The 18,957-nt window shown below is 45.4% G+C and overlaps 3 protein-coding genes across 7 annotated transcripts in view; 1 reads left to right on the forward strand and 2 right to left on the reverse strand.

Annotated features, from left to right (window-relative positions):
- Nucleotides 1-18,957, forward strand: part of LOC117191525 — a 138,003-nt gene that overhangs the window by 23,034 nt on the left and 96,012 nt on the right. The gene's annotated exons all lie outside the window — the stretch shown is intronic.
- Nucleotides 6,958-7,527, reverse strand: LOC117189607 (cytochrome c oxidase subunit 6A, mitochondrial-like). Its single transcript, XM_033394729.1, has one exon. The coding sequence runs from the start codon at nucleotides 7,504-7,506 to the stop codon at nucleotides 7,177-7,179; it is 330 nt and encodes a 109-aa protein (XP_033250620.1). The 5' UTR covers nucleotides 7,507-7,527; the 3' UTR covers nucleotides 6,958-7,176.
- LOC117189606 lies at nucleotides 9,974-12,376 on the reverse strand. 5 transcript variants are annotated; one of them, XM_033394728.1, is made up of 3 exons: nucleotides 12,147-12,376; nucleotides 10,740-11,499; nucleotides 10,596-10,673 (listed from the first exon to the last, which is right to left on the reverse strand). In XM_033394728.1, the coding sequence occupies exons 1-2, from the start codon at nucleotides 12,171-12,173 to the stop codon at nucleotides 11,023-11,025; spliced, it is 504 nt and encodes a 167-aa protein (XP_033250619.1). In that variant the 5' UTR covers nucleotides 12,174-12,376; the 3' UTR covers nucleotides 10,596-10,673; nucleotides 10,740-11,022. The 5 variants fall into 5 exon arrangements, with proteins under 5 accessions (XP_033250615.1, XP_033250619.1, XP_033250618.1 ...); XM_033394727.1 differs by having other exon boundaries at nucleotides 10,740-11,505; nucleotides 12,147-12,375; XM_033394726.1 differs by lacking the exon at nucleotides 12,147-12,376 and adding an exon at nucleotides 11,560-12,135.

The following is an 18,957-nucleotide window of genomic DNA, read 5'->3' on the forward strand; positions in this document are numbered from 1 at the left end:
CGTGCGAGAGAGACAGAAAATCAGTCTGAGCCTGACGTCGGGTCTGCGTAGCCAGTGCAAATTGATTTGTTCCTTTTGGCTATAAAAATGATCTGATCTGATCCAGATTCAGCAATCTGATATATATGATCATTATCTATGATTCTGCGTTTTTAGTTTTCTCGTATCCTCAATATTGTGGATGCAACAGATTTTCGTCCTTTGTGGGGGCGGTAGGGGGTGGGGCGAAATTTTGAGATATACGTTTTATAGTGAGATCTAACAGGAGTGCGGATACCAAGTTTGGTTACTCTAGCCTTAATAGTCTCTGAGATTTTTGAATATCCCCAGATTTTCATCCTTTGCGGGGGCGGAAGGGGGTGTGGTGAAATTTTGAAACAAACTCGTCTCGGTCCGATATATTAGGAGTGTGGATACCAAATTTGGTTGCTCTAGCTTTTAAAGTCTCTGAGATCTAGGCGCTAATGTTTTACTCTAAGCAAAGCCGGCTATGCTACGTGTGTGTTAGAGAGAGACAGGGCGAGAAAAAATTAAATTGTTTTCTTGATTCTGGCTATAATAATTATACGATCTGGTTCAGATTTTGCACTCTAGAAGATATAGCCATCTTCTACGATTCTGCGTTTTTAGTTTTCTCGTATCGTCGAAATTGTGGATGCCACAGATTTTCGCCCTTTGTGGGGGCGGAAGTGGGCGGGGCAAAGTTTTAAAATATTCTTGTAGGAGTGACATATCACAGAAGTCTGGATCCAAAACATCGTTGCTCTCGCTCTTATAGTCTTTGAGCACTAGGCGCTGAAGGGACGGACAGACGGACAGACGGACGGACGGACAGACGGACAGACAGACATGGCTCAATCGACTCGGCTATTGATGCTGATCAAGAATATATATACTTTATGGGGTCGGAAACGATTCCTTTTGGACGTTACACACATCCACTTTTACCACAAATCTAATATACCCCAATACTCATTTTGAGTATCGGGTATAACGAGGGGGAACGTTGTGAGTTGCTGCGGACACCGCAACTCTACGGTTATACCCGATACTAAGTCAGTATGGCTCTCCTCCGGCAGACGCCGCTAATATTAAACGACACGACAAAGAGTGCGTGCGAGAGAGACAGAAAATCAGTCTGAGCGTGACGTCGGGCGCTGCGTAGCCACTGCAAATTGATTTGTTCCTATTGGCTATAAAAATGATCTGATCTGATCCAGATTCAGCAATCTGATAGATATGGTCATTATCTATGATTCTGCGTTTTTAGTTTTCTTGAATGTGCAATATTGTGGATGCAACAGATTTTCGTCTTTTGTGTGGGCGGAAGGGGGTGGGGCGAAATTTTGAGATACACGTTTTATAGTAAGATCTAACAGGAGTGCGGATACCAAATTTGGTTACTCTAGCCTTAATAGTCTCTGAGATTTTTGAATATCCCCAGATTTTGTCCTTTGCTGGGGCGGAAGTGAGTGTGGCGAAATTTTGAAACAAACTCGTCTCGGTCCGATATATTAGGAGTGTGGATACCAAATTTGGTTGCTCTAGCTTTTGTAGTCTCTGAGATCTAGGCGCTAATGTTTTACTCTAAGCAAAGCCGCCTATGCTACGTGTGCGTTAGAGAGAGACAGGGCGAGAAAAAATGAAATTGTTTTCTTGATGCTATAATAATAATACGATCCAATTCAGATTCCGCAGTTTTAAAGATATGGTCATTCTCTGCAATTCTACGTTTTTGGTTTTCTCATATCTTTAAAATTGTGGATGCCACAGATTTTCGTCCTTTGTGGGGGCGGAAGTGGGCGGGGCGAAGTTTTGAAATATTTTTGTAGCAGTGACATATCACAGAAGTCTGGATCCAAAACATCGTTGCTCTAGCTCTTATAGTCTTTGAGCACTAGGCGCTGAAGGGGACGGATAGACGGACAGACGGACGGTCGGAAAGACAGACAGGGCTCAATCGACTCGGCTATTGATGCTGATCAAGCATATATATACTTTATGGGGTCGGAAACGATTCCTTCTGGACGTTACACACATCCACTTTTACCACAAATCTAATATACCCCAATACTCATTTTGAGTATCGGGTATAAAAAGTCGAAAAATCGGCAATACACGACAGGACAGCCTGCCGCATCCTTCTGGAGGAGGATGGCTGGCCACTAATTCTTATTGAACGTCACACTCGAAAGCATTTTCACATTTTACCAACACATTTTTCCTTCCATTTTGCAAACTTTAAGCCTCTTACGGAACAGTAACAGCATTTCCCACTCTTCCGCCCTTCCTCCCGCTCGACTCACTCATCAGCCCGTCCTTCGATTCCTACTGTATAGGCTTTTGGCTCCCTAATTAAAGCTCTCTCTACCACTACAGGCACAAAGGCAACCCACCTTCAATTCGGGCGAGGGCTCCATCATCCACCATCGTCCTCCTCATCATTTTGCGATTCTGTGAAAGTCAACAATTTTTAATTTCACAAACAAACTGTATATAATTGATTAAAGTTTAAGTGGGAGGGGGGGGAGGAGGCGTCACAAATGAAAAAGTAGCCTTATAAGTGCCACCTCTTTTACAGACCCAGGGTCCATTCCATGCCTCTCCATGCCGCTGCATGCTCTCCTCCGTTTCAGAGATCACAACAATGCCCTATTGTTGTACCCTTCCAGAGGAGGGTACTTGGACTTTGAACAGGAAATGAAGCATCTACGATATTATAGGATATAAAGTGTATTTATTCATGATTAATGAAGGAAACTATTTGATTCTGTATATCCCAGTTCCATCTAAGTTATTGATTCGCTGTACAAATGTACCATAAGCGAAATGACACATGTCAGATCTGATATTGTATCTCTCCTAACCACTGTTCTTTACATCTCCCACATATTCTATGAAATTTCAAAGATATTTATCCTATCTTTGGAAAGTGTATCAATAGTTTCGAACTTCAAAACGGCACTCCGTTCGTTCTTGTGTTTGGACCCTGCTTCTGTATTCTCATTTGGTTTTAATATGCAAAGTAAACAACATTCTGTTGTTAGCCAAAGGGCAGAATCAACAGAACTAACTACATTCTAGAAAGAGAAAGAGATGCACAGAGAAAGACAGAAGCAAAACAGTTGACTGCCCAGGTGCCGCATTAGCCAAAAGGAGCGAAACAAGCGACACCAAGACTCATGGGGGACTCGTTGGCCAACAGACCCACAGACGAGCCTAATGGACCGAAATATGTGTGTACGCAGTGCGTGCCAGTGGCCAGAGATTGGTTGGAACCCCACAGAATGAGGGGAAATATTGCATTGAGCTCTGTGTGCATGTTGTGTGTGCTGGAGATGAAATTGGCATCAAATGATTGGGCCACAGATCTACAGACATCTCCAGATGTCGATGATAGAACGTGGTCAAATTCCAGGTTTTCCTGGAAATTTGTAACACTGAATCTAAACTTTGTATATGCTCATGTTTAAGCGCTTATTCCGCCAGAAAGTTTATAAAGCTCTACGCAGTAGATATACATATACATACATAGACCATAAATAGTCTAAATATCTGAATTTCAAACCAATTTAAGAGAAGTTTATTTATACACTTAAAATATGAATTCTGATTGAGCACAGAAATCCCTCAAAAGGAGATTATATTTTCTGCTTTTTGCATTAATTAGGAGTCTCTAGGATTTCTCTCTCTCTCTGAACGCATCCGTCAAATATAATTCATAATTTTAGTTACATATGGGAATTCTTGTGTGGCGAGGCTTTGCGGTTCCTCAAACATAGTTTAGACTAAATTCGCATCTGAATTCTGCATTCGAACCATTGTCGACGGGGCCATTCACCGCCATGCACTGAGTTTCGTGGATGTGGAAATTGAACTTACCGCAATATTTGCTCAATCTTGTCTTTCGGCAGGCACTGGCACAGGCACAGGCATGCCAAGAGACATGCACAGGCATGTCCTCAAATGGGAACCACTATAGTTTCTGGGATTTGAGTGGAAAGGGCCAAGAGAACGAGGCCGTGGATGAGGCTAAGCCAGAGCCAGAGCCAGAGAAGGCGGAGAGCGAGGCTTTGAGGTAAGTGTCAACGATAGTTGACAGCCACGATAGCCACAACACAACACACCCACAAACACACACACACACACAACCATGCGGATATGGAATGGATTTACATTGTGACAAAAGGCAATATGTAAATAAGCCTTTAATTGATATATAATTATTATTGTTGGTTGTCTGCCGTAGGGATCTGTATAGTGGAGTACATGGACATGGAAATGTGTAAGAGTAGGATTCGGTGTGTTTGCATTGCCTTTTAGCTGATAAACAATTGGATAATTTAATTGAATGGCGTGCGAAACCACGCACATATCATAAAACTTGAACTGCAAGAAAACCCATCAATAAATATTCCAGGGCAAAAGTTATTTGCCAGCCACATTAATTAATGACAGTATTCCAAGGTTCGTTTGGGTCATTAATTCTCTCTCGCACACACACACACGCACACATAACTTACAATTAAATGGAGCCCCAACTTCCGTTTTGGAAAGCAATGCAACAACAAAACAATTTTGTTGCCTCCTTTTTGCGGGCACTTATCAGCTTGGATCGCGACTCCGTTTGCGACATTTGCCATTTGAATTTGTTTGTCCCCATGTGTCCATATGTCCATATGTGTGTGTGTGTATGTGTGTTTGTGTGTTTTTGGTCGACGTGAGGCTCGTAAAAAAGGAAAACGCATAAAATGCAAAAGCAAAAGCTGCGTTAAATTGAGCCCCCCGCGAAACCGAAAGAGAGACGGCGAGGAAGGAAGAGATGGCAAATCAAAAAACGTGCAGTTGAAATTTTGAACAAACACTCGGGAGAACAGATGTAGATAAAGAACACAACTCTCTCTTTCCCTATCTCTTTTTCTCTATCACTCCGCTTCTCTAACTCTCCAACTGTGACGCACATTACACTGTGCTATGCGTGTGTGTGTGCGGTCTCTCCTTCTCTCTGCGCTCTTGGCCACAATGCAATCACAATAAAAACCGCACGCATACGCACAATTTTCATTATAATAAAACTGCGCATAAATATCTAAATGAGCAATAAAAATGTTTTATGTGCAATGTGCAAACGACATCGACTTCGACACCGTCAATGAAGTGGGAGAAAGCATAAAAGTAGCAGCAGCAGCAGCAGCTGGAATGGAATAGAAAACGAGGGGGAACGTTGTGAGTTGCTGCGGAGACCGCAACTCTACAGTTATACCCGATACTAAGTCAGTATGGCTCTCCTCCGGCAGACGCCGCTAATATTAAACGACACGACAAGGAGTGCGTGCGAGAGAGACAGAAAATCAGTCTGAGCGTGACGTCGGGTGCTGCGTAGCCAGTGCAAATTGATTTGTTCCTTTTGGCTATAAAAATGATCTGATCTGATCCAGATTCAGCAATCTGATATATATGATCATTATCTATGATTCTGCGTTTTTAGTTTTCTCGTATCCTCAATATTGTGGATGCAACAGATTTTCGTCCTTTGTGGGGGCGGAAGGGGGTGGGGCGAAATTTTGAGATATACGTTTTATAGTGAGATCTAACAGGAGTGCGGATACGAAATTTGGTTTCTCTAGCCTTAATAGTCTCTGAGATTTTTGAATATCCCCAGATTTTCATCCTTTGCGGGGGCGGAAGGGGGTGTGGTGAAATTTTGAAACAAACTCTTCTCGGTCCGATATATTAGGAGTGTGGATACCAAATTTGGTTGCTCTAGCTTTTTTAGTCTCTGAGATCTAGGCGCTAATGTTTTACTCTAAGAAAAGCCGGCTATGCTACGTGTGTGTTAGAGAGAGACAGGGCGAGAAAAAATTAAATTGTTTTCTTGATTCTGGCTATAATAATTATACGATCTGGTTCAGATTTTGCACTCTAGAAGATATAGTCATCTTCTACGATTCTGCGTTAAGTTTTCTCGTATCGTCGAAATTGTGGATGCCACAGATTTTCGCCCTTTGTGGGGCGGAAGTGGGCGGGGCAAAGTTTTGAAATATTCTTGTAGCAGTGACATATCACAGAAGTCTGGATCCAAAACATCGTTGCTCTCGCTCTTATAGTCTTTGAGCACTAGGCGCTGAAGGGGACGGACAGACGGACAGACGGACGGACGGACAGACGGACAGACGGACAGACAGACATGGCTCAATCGACTCGGGTATTGATGCTGATCAAGAATATATATACTTTATGGGGTCGGAAACGATTCCTTTTGGACGTTACACACATCCACTTTTACCACAAATCTAATATACCCCAATACTCATTTTGAGTATCGGGTATAATGAGTATCGGGTATAAAAAACACCTTTGATGTATGTTATTTTGTTGTTGTTTTGTTTTGTCCACTTTTTGGCCATAATGTAGAGCTCTCTGTAGAGCCATGACTCTCTCTCTCTCTGTGTGTGTCTCTCTTCCCTGAGTTTGTGTGTGTGTGTGACACAGAAAGCAAGTTGTGCGAGGTGCGAAGCTGTGACGTAAGCAGAGAGCAGTGGCCATCAAATTGGGTTATCCCCCAGCACCACACGCCAAAAAATGAGGAAAGGATTTTAGAGCCTCGGAGAAAGGGTACTTTTTTCAGTGGTCTTTGCAGCCACAAGGGAAATGAGATTTTCGCCACGAAAGTGTGTACAACGTGGCCGTGTCAGTTTCAAAGTGACTGTGCGCTTCTCTTCCTGCTCCTGGAGCAGGAAGCAGGTTGGCGGAGGAGCCGCACTGGATTCTATGCTGAAATATATATGTATAGTAGAGAGTAAGGGGCCGGTGTCCAAATGATTGATTTGTTAGGCTGGGAATCAATTGTGGCCGAACTTCGAAACTCGTGTTCAGCCCACCAATCAATACCATAAATATTTTATGCGACTCTGAAAACTTGAAAACTTTGTCCTGTGGAAAACTTTGTTTTAGTTCTTTAGTTCTTTATTCAAGGATCTAACCGCAGTGTTTGTATTGGTAGCTTGTTTGTGTTTATGTGTGTGTGTATTTCCGCCTTGAGTTCAATTTATATTTACATTAAATACAAGTCTCCCACAGCATCAGAGTGTGTGCATGCGCCCGGCCAGCAATAACCCAAAAAAAGTCCATCCTTCACTTCACCCCCAACGGAATCGCGACTAAGCGGGCGTCCACTTAGTGCTCATAGCCATCGGGCAACGGGTTGACATGGGGGTTGTGGAACAGGCTCTTGTTGCCCTCGCCCCAGGGGAAACGCTTCTCGCGACGACGCAAGTAGTCGTACTTGACGAACTCCTGGCGAGGATGGTCGTGCTCCTCCTGGTGCTTCAGATAGGCATTGAGCATGCACAGGCCAACGGCCGGAACGGCCACGAAGAAGGAGAGACGCTTCCAGACCTTGTAGCCACCCGAGTGCTCGCCGGCCACGGCAGCAGTTCCAGACATGTTCCGGGCCGCAGTAGCGCCAAATTGGCGACGAATTGCGTGGTTTAGAATAGCAGACATATTCTCAGCCGATCGATCCCAATTTCTGCTTTGAACATGCAAAGCAATGGAAATTCGACAGTGCCTGGAGATATTCTACAGATTATGGAAATACCTTCAGCTAATTGAACAATTGTTCAGGATCTACTGCAAAATGCATAATATATTGTGACATCATCAAATAATTATCGCCCCATAAGACAATTTCCATTGAGAGAGGCACACTTTGCCGTCACTCTCGGACCAGAGAACTTAATTACATTAAACTAAATGGGCGAAAAGCAGAGAGAAACACAGTTCGCTTAGTAAGTATACAACCAGCGACAGCGACAGGGACAGGCACGATTGCCACAAGCTGACAAAGTCATCAAAAAATTTCACAGCCACTTGGGAAGGCAGAAAAGCGCAAAATTTTTATTATGTTTTCATTAGAGGCATAGCGCAGCCAAATGGTCAAAGAAAGCCACCAGGAAACCATTGCCATTGCCACCATTGCCCCCATGGCCCAAGACACGCTTAAGGGGCGTGGCTGGCAATGGGAGGGAGCAATGAAAACTTTTGAAGAACTCCTGGGCCAGGGCTCAGACACGCGCGAGTGCCGCAAAAAGCGTGGAGAGCAACAAAATCTAATGAACAACGATGGTGTGTCTGTGTGTGTGCGTGTGTGTGTGTGTGTGTGTGCATCTGTATTAGTATCTTGGGGGAGTGTGGGGCGATGGCCAGGAGAAAGCCCAAGAGAAAGCCCCATTCTCAAGGGCACGCTTCCGGAAATAAATAAATAAAATTGGAGCTCCACTGAAGGCAATGTTTTTCTTTGCCTATGAAAAGCGGAAAAAAGAGAGAATAAAAACCTTTTCGCATTGAGAATATAAATTCTCTTGAAATTTTAATGATACAAAATATTTGTACACAAAAGAAACTCATCATATTTTTCCAACCCGCCCCCCCACGCCCGCCATGGCTCGATTTCCTTTCTTTTTTAGTGTCTGTCTTGCACTTGATTGTGCAATTTAAAATTAATTAAAAGGTAGAGGAAATTGAAGCTTATGTGGGAGCTCTGCTGCTGCTGTTGTTGCTCTTTGAAGTTTAATTGAAACAGAAAACAGTGGGGGTATGCAATATTCGATGTTTCCTGTATAGGAATAGAGGGGGCAAGCATAAGGAGCAGCACTTTCAAGTGTCAAGAGGATATGAATCCTTTGTCCTGCGAATAGTCCTGCCACGTTGTAAGTTTTTGCTCTGTGCACTTTGTGGAAAACTCTTCAGCACAGGCATCAAGTTTTTGTTCGTCAAGACAACTAGGCAAATATGCAAACTATGTGAATATTTGATACACGAAATTACGCAGTAAGAAAGTGTTCTAATTCCTTCGTTACAACTAACAGCGAACCCCAACCAATGTTCTCCAAAAACAGAAGCACATATCAGTGAATCAATAGAAGCCTGTTTCCTGATAGTCAAATCAACGGACGTCTTTCTCGGTACGTAGCAAAGAAGAATTCCCCTAAACCCCACAAATAGAAGAGAGAGATTTCGTATAATTAAAAGGAACAAACGACTCGTGTTGCGGCCAGTCATCGATAAATCAGAGCTTCTCTGTCCGCACCTCTCCTCTGTAACGCTTTATGGTGGGGACGCAATCGCAGCTCGACAGCTGACGACAGCTGATTGATGATCCGCAAAATTACAAATTACACACACAAATGCTAGCCGAGATATGGGGGAAGAAAGGGCAGATAAAAATCGGCCCAGACCGACCAAACGAAGCACGCCATCCAATTCACTTAGGGCGTTGCACCTTATTTGCTTTTGGCCCAAATACATTTCCAAGGAGGAGAAAAGACGTTGGAAATTTGATTGATTATATTCATCAGAGAAAACGAACGCTGCCGCAATTAAAATGAAGAAATCATTTATAATTGTGTGCGTCTGAGATGAGCGTTGAGTTGTCTCCAAAATCGGCAGGACGAAATCAATCCATATTCTTGAATCAGAAAAATACTTGCATACGCCCCAGTCCCAGTTCCAGTCCCACACTGAGCTTTGGAATCCGCTCGTTCTGGGAAAAAGAACAGCTGGCGACTCTTTCAATTTCCTCCCCACTTTTCGCCCGAACAAACAGCGAAAGTATCGAATTTCCGTTCGCATTTGTAATCTATTTTAACTTGTTTCTAAGAAGGCTCTACGGCAGCGATTGAAGAGCGATTGTCGTATCTGATTGATTAATTACTCAGGAAAAAACAAACACCTAACGAGGTCAATCAGTCACAGATAATTTTCGTTCTTCTTGTCATGACATCATGATGCATCTTCCAATCAGAGTCATAGACCAGAATTTTCGTGTATAAAAATCAAGGAATGAGCTCGCATATTCCACTTTCGAGTGTTTCGGGAGAGTAGATTTCGAAAGATATGTAGCTAGAAATTATAGACTGGAGTTGCCTCTATTAGCAAATTCCCCCTTTTCGTTTTAGATTTCATTTCATTATAGATCTTCTCATTTTGCGCGACAAACTTTTATTACACTTTCGAATATTTTGATACACATATATACATATATCTTGACACAACAACAAATTTAACACGGCTTAAATAAGCGTTAACCATCATAGACCTTATTACAGACGTACAATCATCCGAACGTGATATAGAAAATTTAAATGTTGCCCTTAGAAGATTCTCTATGAGACTCCTGTTTTCATATAGTCCCATACTTTCGGATCCATCTCGAAGCGCTTTAAACGCTCGTAGTATTGGCCAAAGAAGAAGCCCTCCAGTTGAAAGATCTTGAAGACGCGATAGCTCTTCTCATCGTTGTATTTGTTGTTCCAGGCCCACACGCAATAAGTTGGAAAAGCCCACACAACGGACTCTCGTCCCCCCGAATCCAAATCGCAGGGCAGATGCGATATGTCGAAGCCAAAGGGTATAGACGGCTCAGTGGAAGTGCCATTGGTATCATTAAGGCTGGTTTTATTAGTGCGGGCCAAGTGCTTGATTGAGCTGAAATGTGGGTACTGAGATAACTTGGAATCGGGGGCCATTTCTTCTATGGGTTGACCTTGCTCTCTCCGCACCTTGGCCCAATCAGTGGCGTTAATCTTTCTTTCGACGACACTGGAATTTTTCGTTTCGTTTGGCATGTATTCCGGAACACTCCGGGCAGCTGCACTCTCAATTAGTAGGAACTATCGGATGAAATTGATTCTTATGATTGGACATGCTTCGCCGCATTGATTTCTTCATCGTCTTACCCCCACAAACAGCAATGCCAACAGGATTATTGTTCTCCTAAATGGTAACTTCATTTTACGTTCCAAAACAAATTCAATTACACAAAAATTTTGGATTTGTTTCGAGTTGAATTTACGGACTATCAATGATGACTTTTACTAGTGAAATGTACAGACAACTAACTCAATGGCACATAAGAAAAAGGTATCCCATAAATAACCCAGAAATACCGCCCTAAACCGTAAATCAACCATCCAATAAGAACGGATAATTTTATTGACCCTACAAACATTTGTAGTGTATCTATGGGTCTTTTGGCCAAACATAGCCGTGGGGATCGATTTCGTAGCGCTTCAAGCGCTCGTAGTACTGACCAAAAAAGAATCCCTCCAACTTATACATCTGCCAGACTCGCCAGGTTCCCTCATGGGCATACTTGTTGTTATATGCCCAAATGCAGAAAGAATTCAAATGGCTGATGAGCTGAAGGCCCATATCCATGTCGCAGGGTAGATGTTTCGTATGAAAATCGAATGGCAAATTTATCCGAGTTGAACGCTTGCTCCGCCGGATATGCTTCACCGCGGATGGCGATGATTGCAAATGGGTAGCAGATATAACAGAAGGGGAACCAGGACCGGATACTACAAGACTAGTGGTGTTCTTCATCTGCTCGCCTGCATCGATGATCGAGGTGTTACTCGTAGAGTTGTTGATGCCACCGATAGACTGCTGCTGTGTTGGAGCAATGGAAATACTCTTGGCATCCCCTAAAGGCAGCTGGGACTGCAATGTGAGGATGAGGATAATTTGAGGATAGTTTGAACACAGAGGACTTACCATTAGGAATAGTTGCCATATCAGAGCTAAAGCTAAGGACATCATATAGGACGTGTATATCCCTTTCATTTCCATTTATTTTCTTTTCGTTTTACGTTATTGTGTATCAATGTATTAAATAGCTATATGCTAATTACTTAATATTATAGCAATAATTTGACATTTAAATGAAAGCTTGATTCTCAGAGAGAATATATTTATACATAGATTCGGCCTTTCCCCTGATTTGAACTTTTCGCCGAAATAAATATATCACCGTTTGTCACCAAATAGATTAATGTTCGCAATTTACTAGACAAATTAGAGTTTTCTATGGTATTGGAAGGATACTCAAACGACGTTCAGGGTTAGTGAGACGATTAGAAACAAAATGTATCAGGAACGAGAACTTTAGCGGTTGAAATGCTAAGTTTTATCTTAAAGTTAAATTTAGTAACTACCACTTAAAGAGAGACAGCCAAGAGTCATATGATGGCCTACGTTTATAAAAGCCACTCGTCGGATCGAGCAGCGAGCAGTATTTCAAGTATGCAAATAATATGACAGCCGTATACAGACCGTTGATAGAATATAGCAGAGGAACTAACCTTAGTAACAGGATCAGGCTCTACCATCTACACCATCTTCTCCATCTTCCGTTTATTATAATTGGCCCTGCAACGTCGCAATGCGTAAAGGATTAGTATTTCCCTAAATCGCAACTTCATGTTTGGCTCCAAAACAAATTCAATACACAAACATTTTTGACTAGTTTCGAGTTGAATTTACGGACTATCAATAATGATTTTTACTAGTGAATGTACAGACAACTAGCTCAATGGCAAATTATAAAATTATAAATATAATCGACCATCCAATAAGTACATTAAGTCCAAACGGATAATTTATTTGACCATACAAACATTTGAAGTGTATCTATGGGTCTTTTGGCCAAACATAACCGTGGGGATCGATTTCGTAGCGCTTCAAGCGCTCGTGGTACTGACCAAAAAAGAATCCCTCCAAATTATAGATCTGCCAGACACGCCAGGTTCCCTCATGGGCATGCTTGTTGTTATATGCCCAAACGCAGTGAGACTCAAAATTATCTACGATCGAAGCAGCATTGCCCACATCCACGTCGCAGGGCAGATGTTTCGTATTAAAATCGAATGGTATATCCATCAGAGTTGCGCGCTTGCTCCGCCGGATATGCTTCACGGCGGATGGCGATGATTGAGAAGGGGTAGTAGAAGGAGTAGCAGATATAACAGAAGGGGAACCAGGACCGGATGCTGTAAGACTAGTGGTGTTCTTCTTCTGGTCGCTTGCATCGAGGATCGAGGTGTTACTCGTAGCGTTGTTGATACCACCGATAGACTGCTGCTGTTTTGGAGTAATGGAAATACTCTTGGTATTCGTCAAAGGCAGCTGGGACTGCAATTTGAGGATGAGGATCATTTGAGGATAGCTTGAACACAGAGGACTTACCATGAGGAATATTTGCCATATCAGAGCTAAAGCTATGGACATCATCATATATCTTTTTCATATAAGTGTTTTCTTTTCGTTTCTTTTATTGTTTGTCAATGCGGGTTTCGTGTTTTATGTAACCATATAAAGATTAAAAGACAGCTAAATCAGTGTTACAAAAATCAGACATCCAGGCTTACAGATTTTTGCATGTCGGAGTTTTTGCCCCCTTCCCTTTAAAATCTACACATATAGCCGTCCCGTTAAAAGAGTAGATACGAGAATATAATTTTATTTCCGCATTAATTTTATAGAGACTAGGCTAAAACCCCACACCTCTGTAGTCAAAGGAGTGTGGGTCAAGCTCGAAGCGCCTCAAGCGCTCATAATACTGTCCAAAGAAGAATGCCTCCATCATTGCCTGCATGTATATGCGCCACCACCCCTCGTGCTGGTGCTGATTGTTTTGTATCCAAATGCAATTGAAAGGGAAATAATCCATTATCTTATAGGATCCCGATTGATCCATGTCGCAGTGCATATGGTTCAAATGGAATATCTACTGCATATTCCCTCTTTTTGCGACGGATATGCCGCACCGTAGATGGCGAGGATTCAGAAGGGGAAACAGATGCAGAAACCGAAACATGGGATACTGAAAGGCTAGTGGAGTTCAGCCTCTGGTCGCCTGCATCCAGAATCAAAGTTACCATTTCTGGTGGCTCTCGTGGTGTTTCTGTTATTTTCGATCTTCTGCTGCGTTGGAGTAATGGAGACACTCCTGACATTCCCGAAAGGCACCTGCGACAACAATATGAGAATGAGGATCATTTGAGAGTTTTTTCTCTTAATAGCAGAGGGACGTACCAGTAGGAAGAGCTCCGCTATGAGCGTCAAGGAAATTAAATTCAATTTGGGATTCATGTTTGATTTTCGATGTTGCTACAACAATAAATACTGACTGAACAAGGAATGATGAATACACAAAGATCTCAAAGAACTATATCAATGTCCATGACACTTAACTGAAAGCTTGATTATCAGACTTTTTCCTGATTTGTACTTTCTACGAATAAAATATACCTCCGTGTAACATCGAAAAGCTGTGTAAGGTTTCAACATCAGAATGCCTGTGCAAGTTGTACGATAATAGTTTCGGGAACAGTTTTTCTTATATAAAAAATTATAATTATTATTTTAATTTATTTACTCGCTATTTAATTTCACCAATGATCAATTATCATATTCATTTTCATTATCATCATTGTTAAATACATAAATAAAAAATAGGAATGGTTAGGGTAACATCAAGGGAATTTGTAACTAAATGGAATTGGAATAATGGATAATAATAATAATGGAATAAATTTATATTAAAACTAAAACGAGCTTCATTGGCTCTTGGCATTGGCTTGGTGCTTTGTTCTGTTTGAGTGAGGATCTGGCCACGATGACAAAATGCATCGGGGTAGAACTTTGGTTAGTTGAGTTTAAGGATTGATCATGTCTTCAAGCACTTACCAGAACGAGCAATAGAGCTGTGCCTGAGGCGGAAATATCTAACGAATGCCGCTGCTACGCCTTCTATCTACACGAAATTCCATACAAATTGTGGAAAAAGCATCAGTTACGGCCCTGCACAACCGCACAACCGCACCACAGCCAAGTGTAAGTGTTCTGAGAAGAGTTCCAAGAGGAGGCGGATGTTCCATGGTCTGACAGCTGAAAGAATGCTAGGATATACGCACACACACACACACTCAGAAGAGGACCAGGACATGCTGGCCAAGGACTTCTTTGGCCATGTAAAGAGTGACAGCCAAGTGTCATATAATGGCCAACGTTTATAACGACCGCGCGTCGGATCGATTTGTGGTGCTGAAATGCGAGCAGCATTTCAAGTGTGAAAAGTGTGAAAAGTGTAAAGTAGTGATCCTAGGCTGGGGTCAGTCTCAGTCTGCCCAGGGTCACCTACAGTTTATTTGTAAGTTGCTGAGACGTTGAGACTGGGGGGGGGGGGAGGCGGGTCGTTGGCGCAGGGATCGCCGAGCCGCCGTCAACGACGGGGCCTTCGGGAGAAATTAGGGAGGGGGGGGGGAAAGCGGCGTTGGGCCGGGCGGCGCGAAACTCACCCGAGACGCTGCACTCCCCGACTTCAGCAGGGTAAAACCCCTGTTGCCAAGGTCGAAGTGGGCCGCGGGTCCGGGGAGGTGAAGGAAAAGGATGAGGGGGGGCGCCTCTGTCGAAACGCGTACCACTTCTCACTCCATCAGGGTAAAACCCTGTTGCCAGAGTCAGAGCGGGAGCGTAGTGACCGAGAACAGTCAGGAAAACGGTTGGGGAGGGGTGGAGAGATGACCGCAGTCGGTGGTCCGACCAGAGAAAATAAATGGAAGCCAACGCGTTCTTAATTCTATGATCGAAGTTTTATTAGATTGGTTCCCCTCGCACTCCCTCCTACTCCTACTACTACCTTGGCCAGCGGCCAGCTCACCCGCGGATCCGGCGCCTGTGTTCCCGCAGCTCCTCCATGCTTTTCTCTCCTCTTTGGCGCGCGGCCGTTCAACACTTTTTTTTTCTCTTCACTTCGATGTCCGCGACGTTCCGTCTTCGCTCACTTCCCAGAATCGACTCCCTCTCTCGCTACGGTCGCTCGACGTTCTCGCCACGCCTCGCGCTCGTTTTCGGGCCAACGGGACTTTTCCGAAAGAGCTCCGCTCTGCTGCCGGCTGAGCATGGCTCCCTCTCCTCGCCGTCTTCTTTGCGGTTGTTCCGTGTGAGCTGGCCATTTGGCGGGATTTCGGCTATGCAAAACATAACTAGCTTATTTACTACTATAGCATATGGTTGTGAGTAATCCAATTATTAATATTATTATTATTATTCTTGTTACTATGTGAGGGTCCCAGTATGGGTCCTCACACCCTCTCCTTACTTCGGGGGGCCCGTGAGCGAATAGTCACTTTGCTCGTCTTGCTGATGTGGACCTGGAAGAAGGTGTTGTCCGCCTCTGCCAAGAATCGGACATCTTTACGCCGCGGGTTGACGAGTTGTGCCAGGAGCCGGGCTTTCAGGGTGTCTGGCAGCCGGCCGTCGGGCGTACGTACTCTCCAATCCGCCTCCCCAGTCACCCAACGAACGGCTGGGTTGGGGGTCGACGTTTCTGGTATCTCCGGACGGCCGCCCTCGGGATGTAGGATGGCGTCCAGATCGCAGGCGTCCGGTAGCTCTGCGTCTTCGGTGGCGATGTCTTCGGGACGCAGGATGGCGTCAAAGTTGCTGACGGCCGGTAGTCCTGCATCTTCGGTGGCGATGTCTTCGGGACGCAGGATGGCGTCAAAGTTGCTGACGGCCGGTAGTCCTGCATCTTCGGGGGCGATGTCCAACCCGTCTATCCGTTCGAGAAGGTTGAGCGTATCAAGGGCCCCGAAGAGTGCCGGAAGCGGTGGCTCTTCCCAGCGGAGCACCTCTTTTTCGAACTCCGTCGGCTCGAATTGCTGGCGGTATCCGCGTGCGGTGGCACCTGGCAGCCCGTCAGGGATAGTGATGGCCTCTGCCCCCTCGTCGGGGCTCGGACCCGGAGCGGTGTAGTCGGCTGCTTCTCCTACGGTGGCGTGTCCAGGGCCCTGCGCGTGGTCTTCGGCGACCTGGTCGGGGTTGACCTGGCTGGGACCCTGAGCATGGGTGAACGTGGCTCTGGCGGCGTTGCCAGGGCTTGGGTCCCTGTACGTCTGGGCCACGTCTCCTGTAATATTGACGTGATCGGGGTCTGAATCGTGCCCCTCGATGATCTGGTCGATGCGGGGCCAGCTTACGACGTCGCCGCATAAATTTTCCCAGCTGAGGACCTCTGGGTGGACTTGGAATTCTCGTGGAGTGGGGCGAAGAATCAGTTCCTCGATGATCTCCCAGTCGACTGGGGCTCCGGCCTGGCTTTTGTCGTAGTTCTCCGACGGCGGGGGTCTCTCGCATTCGATGAGCTGTGAATAGGCATGGACTTGTTGACTACAGGCAAGAAATACTTTGATACTCTATGAGTGCGGCGGAGCGGTTATAGACTTAATGAGAATCTCCAAAATGTCGGCCTTGGTTGGTCCCTTCGGTACAATCACGGTTGCGGTTTGCCCTTGAAGGAACAGCCACGCCCGCTTCGTTTGGTGCGTCGTTCTTCGAAGGATGTCCGGGTCCCGGAAGCGGATGTGTCCAGGAGAAGCGGCCACGCACGCCTCGTTCGGTGCGTCGTTCCTCGCAGGATATCCGGGTTCCTGAAGCGGATGGGTCCAGGAGAAGCAGCCACGCACGCCTCGTTCGGTGCGTCGTTCCTCGCAGGACATCCGGGTTCCTGAAGCGGATGTGTCCAGGAGGAGCAGCCACGCACGCCTCGTTCGGTGCGTCGTTCCTCGCAAGATATCCGGGTTCCCGAAGCGGATGTGTCCAGGAGGAGCAGCCACGCACGCCTCGTTCGGTGCGTCGTTCCTCGCAAGATATCCGGGTTCCTGATTGGTTTCGTCTCTGTGTATCCGGGGTGTCAGCATCGTCGTGGCGGTTTGAGTAGATCTGCGTTGTAATCAAGATTGTTGTATATTGGTTCGGTCAGGGTCGTCTTCACTGTCCGTCCTGATCTGGTCGGTCTTTTCGTCATCTTCGTCGATGGTCGGGTAGAACGCCTTCAGGTCGTTCAAACTGGCTGATCGCTGCTTACGTCCGTTTAGAACCTGTAATCGGACGAGATTCGGAGAGAGAAACTTGGTCACCCGGTATGGTCCCTCGAATTTCGTGGCCAACTTGGAGGCGAAGCCTTCGGCTGCTTTGGACAGAGTGTGGCGACGTAACATCACTTGGGATCCAATAGCCGGTTTCCATTCCCTACGGCGGAGGTTGTAATGTCGTTTTTGCTCTTCTGATGCTTTGTCGCAGTTTGTTTTTGCGATTTCGAACACCTCTCTCATCTGTCGTGCCCTGGTCTCCGGGTCGGCGATGCTAGTTCCCGTTCCTGGCGTAACCTCGTCGTACAAGGCGCCTGGCAGTCTTGGCTCGCGACCTTGGATCAAAAACGCGGGGCTGAATCGCGTCGAATCGGACACGCTTGAGTTGATCGCGAGCGTGATTTCTGGCAAGAGCTCGTCCCAAGTGTTCTGTTTTCCGTCGATGTATTGCGCCACCATCGTTTTAATTGTTCTGTTCGCGCGTTCTGTTGGATTTTGTTGGGGAGTGTACGGGGCAGTATGCTGAAGTTCCATCCCTAGCCTTTTGCAGAATCCTTTGAACGATCGGCTGGTAAACTGTGCCCCATTGTCGCAAACGAAGGTACGAGGGGTACCAAAGCGGCTTAGGATTCTTTCTCGGAATGATCTTTCCAGGTGTGGCGTAGTTGCCTTGCGTAGAGGCACCAGTTCGACCCACTTACTAAATGCGTCGAAGAAAACCAGGAGGACGGTGTTTCCATGTTTGGAGCGGGGCAACGGCCCAACAAAGTCGGCGCATAACACGCTGAAGGGTTCGTCAACTTGTCTGGTGAACATTTTCCCCGCCGGTTTGAACTGGCTCACCTTGTATTTTTGGCACACTACGCATTGGCGAACGTATCTGGCGACTTCTCGGAACAGGCCTGGCCAGTAGTACTTTTGGGCGACTCGTGTGCTTGTTTTTCGGATTCCTAGATGTCCGGCCGTCGGGTGGTCATGGCATTCTTTTAGTACGCGTCGTCTATGTTCTGCAGCGACGCAGAGTTTCCATGGGGTGGAGTCTTCTTCTTCGGGCACGGTGTGCAGGCGCCGATACAGTTGTCCACTCTCGCTTCGGTAGTCTTCATATTTGCCCGGCTGCTGCCTGATTCTCGCCAACATTTTCCTGATCCACTTGCACTGTGACTCCTCCTCCAGAGCTTGATGTAGTAACTCCAATGGTTGGCGGGAAAGTGCATCTGCTACCACGTTCTGCTTCCCT

The sequence above is a fragment of the Drosophila miranda genome (genome assembly GCF_003369915.1).
Source record: "Drosophila miranda strain MSH22 chromosome Y unlocalized genomic scaffold, D.miranda_PacBio2.1 Contig_Y1_pilon, whole genome shotgun sequence".
Taxonomy (NCBI): domain Eukaryota; kingdom Metazoa; phylum Arthropoda; class Insecta; order Diptera; family Drosophilidae; genus Drosophila; species Drosophila miranda.

Bases quoted from the DNA above. Each gene is read 5' to 3' on its own strand.
- LOC117189607 (XM_033394729.1), bottom strand. From the start codon at position 7,506: ATGTCTGCTATTCTAAACCACGCAATTCGTCGCCAATTTGGCGCTACT.
- LOC117189606 (XM_033394724.1), bottom strand. From the start codon at position 10,793: ATGAAGTTACCATTTAGGAGAACAATAATCCTGTTGGCATTGCTGTTT. The intron at 10,674-10,739 runs GTAAGACGATGA...TTCATCCGATAG, and splicing joins TGGCATTGCTGTTTGTGGGG to TTCCTACTAATTGAGAGTGC.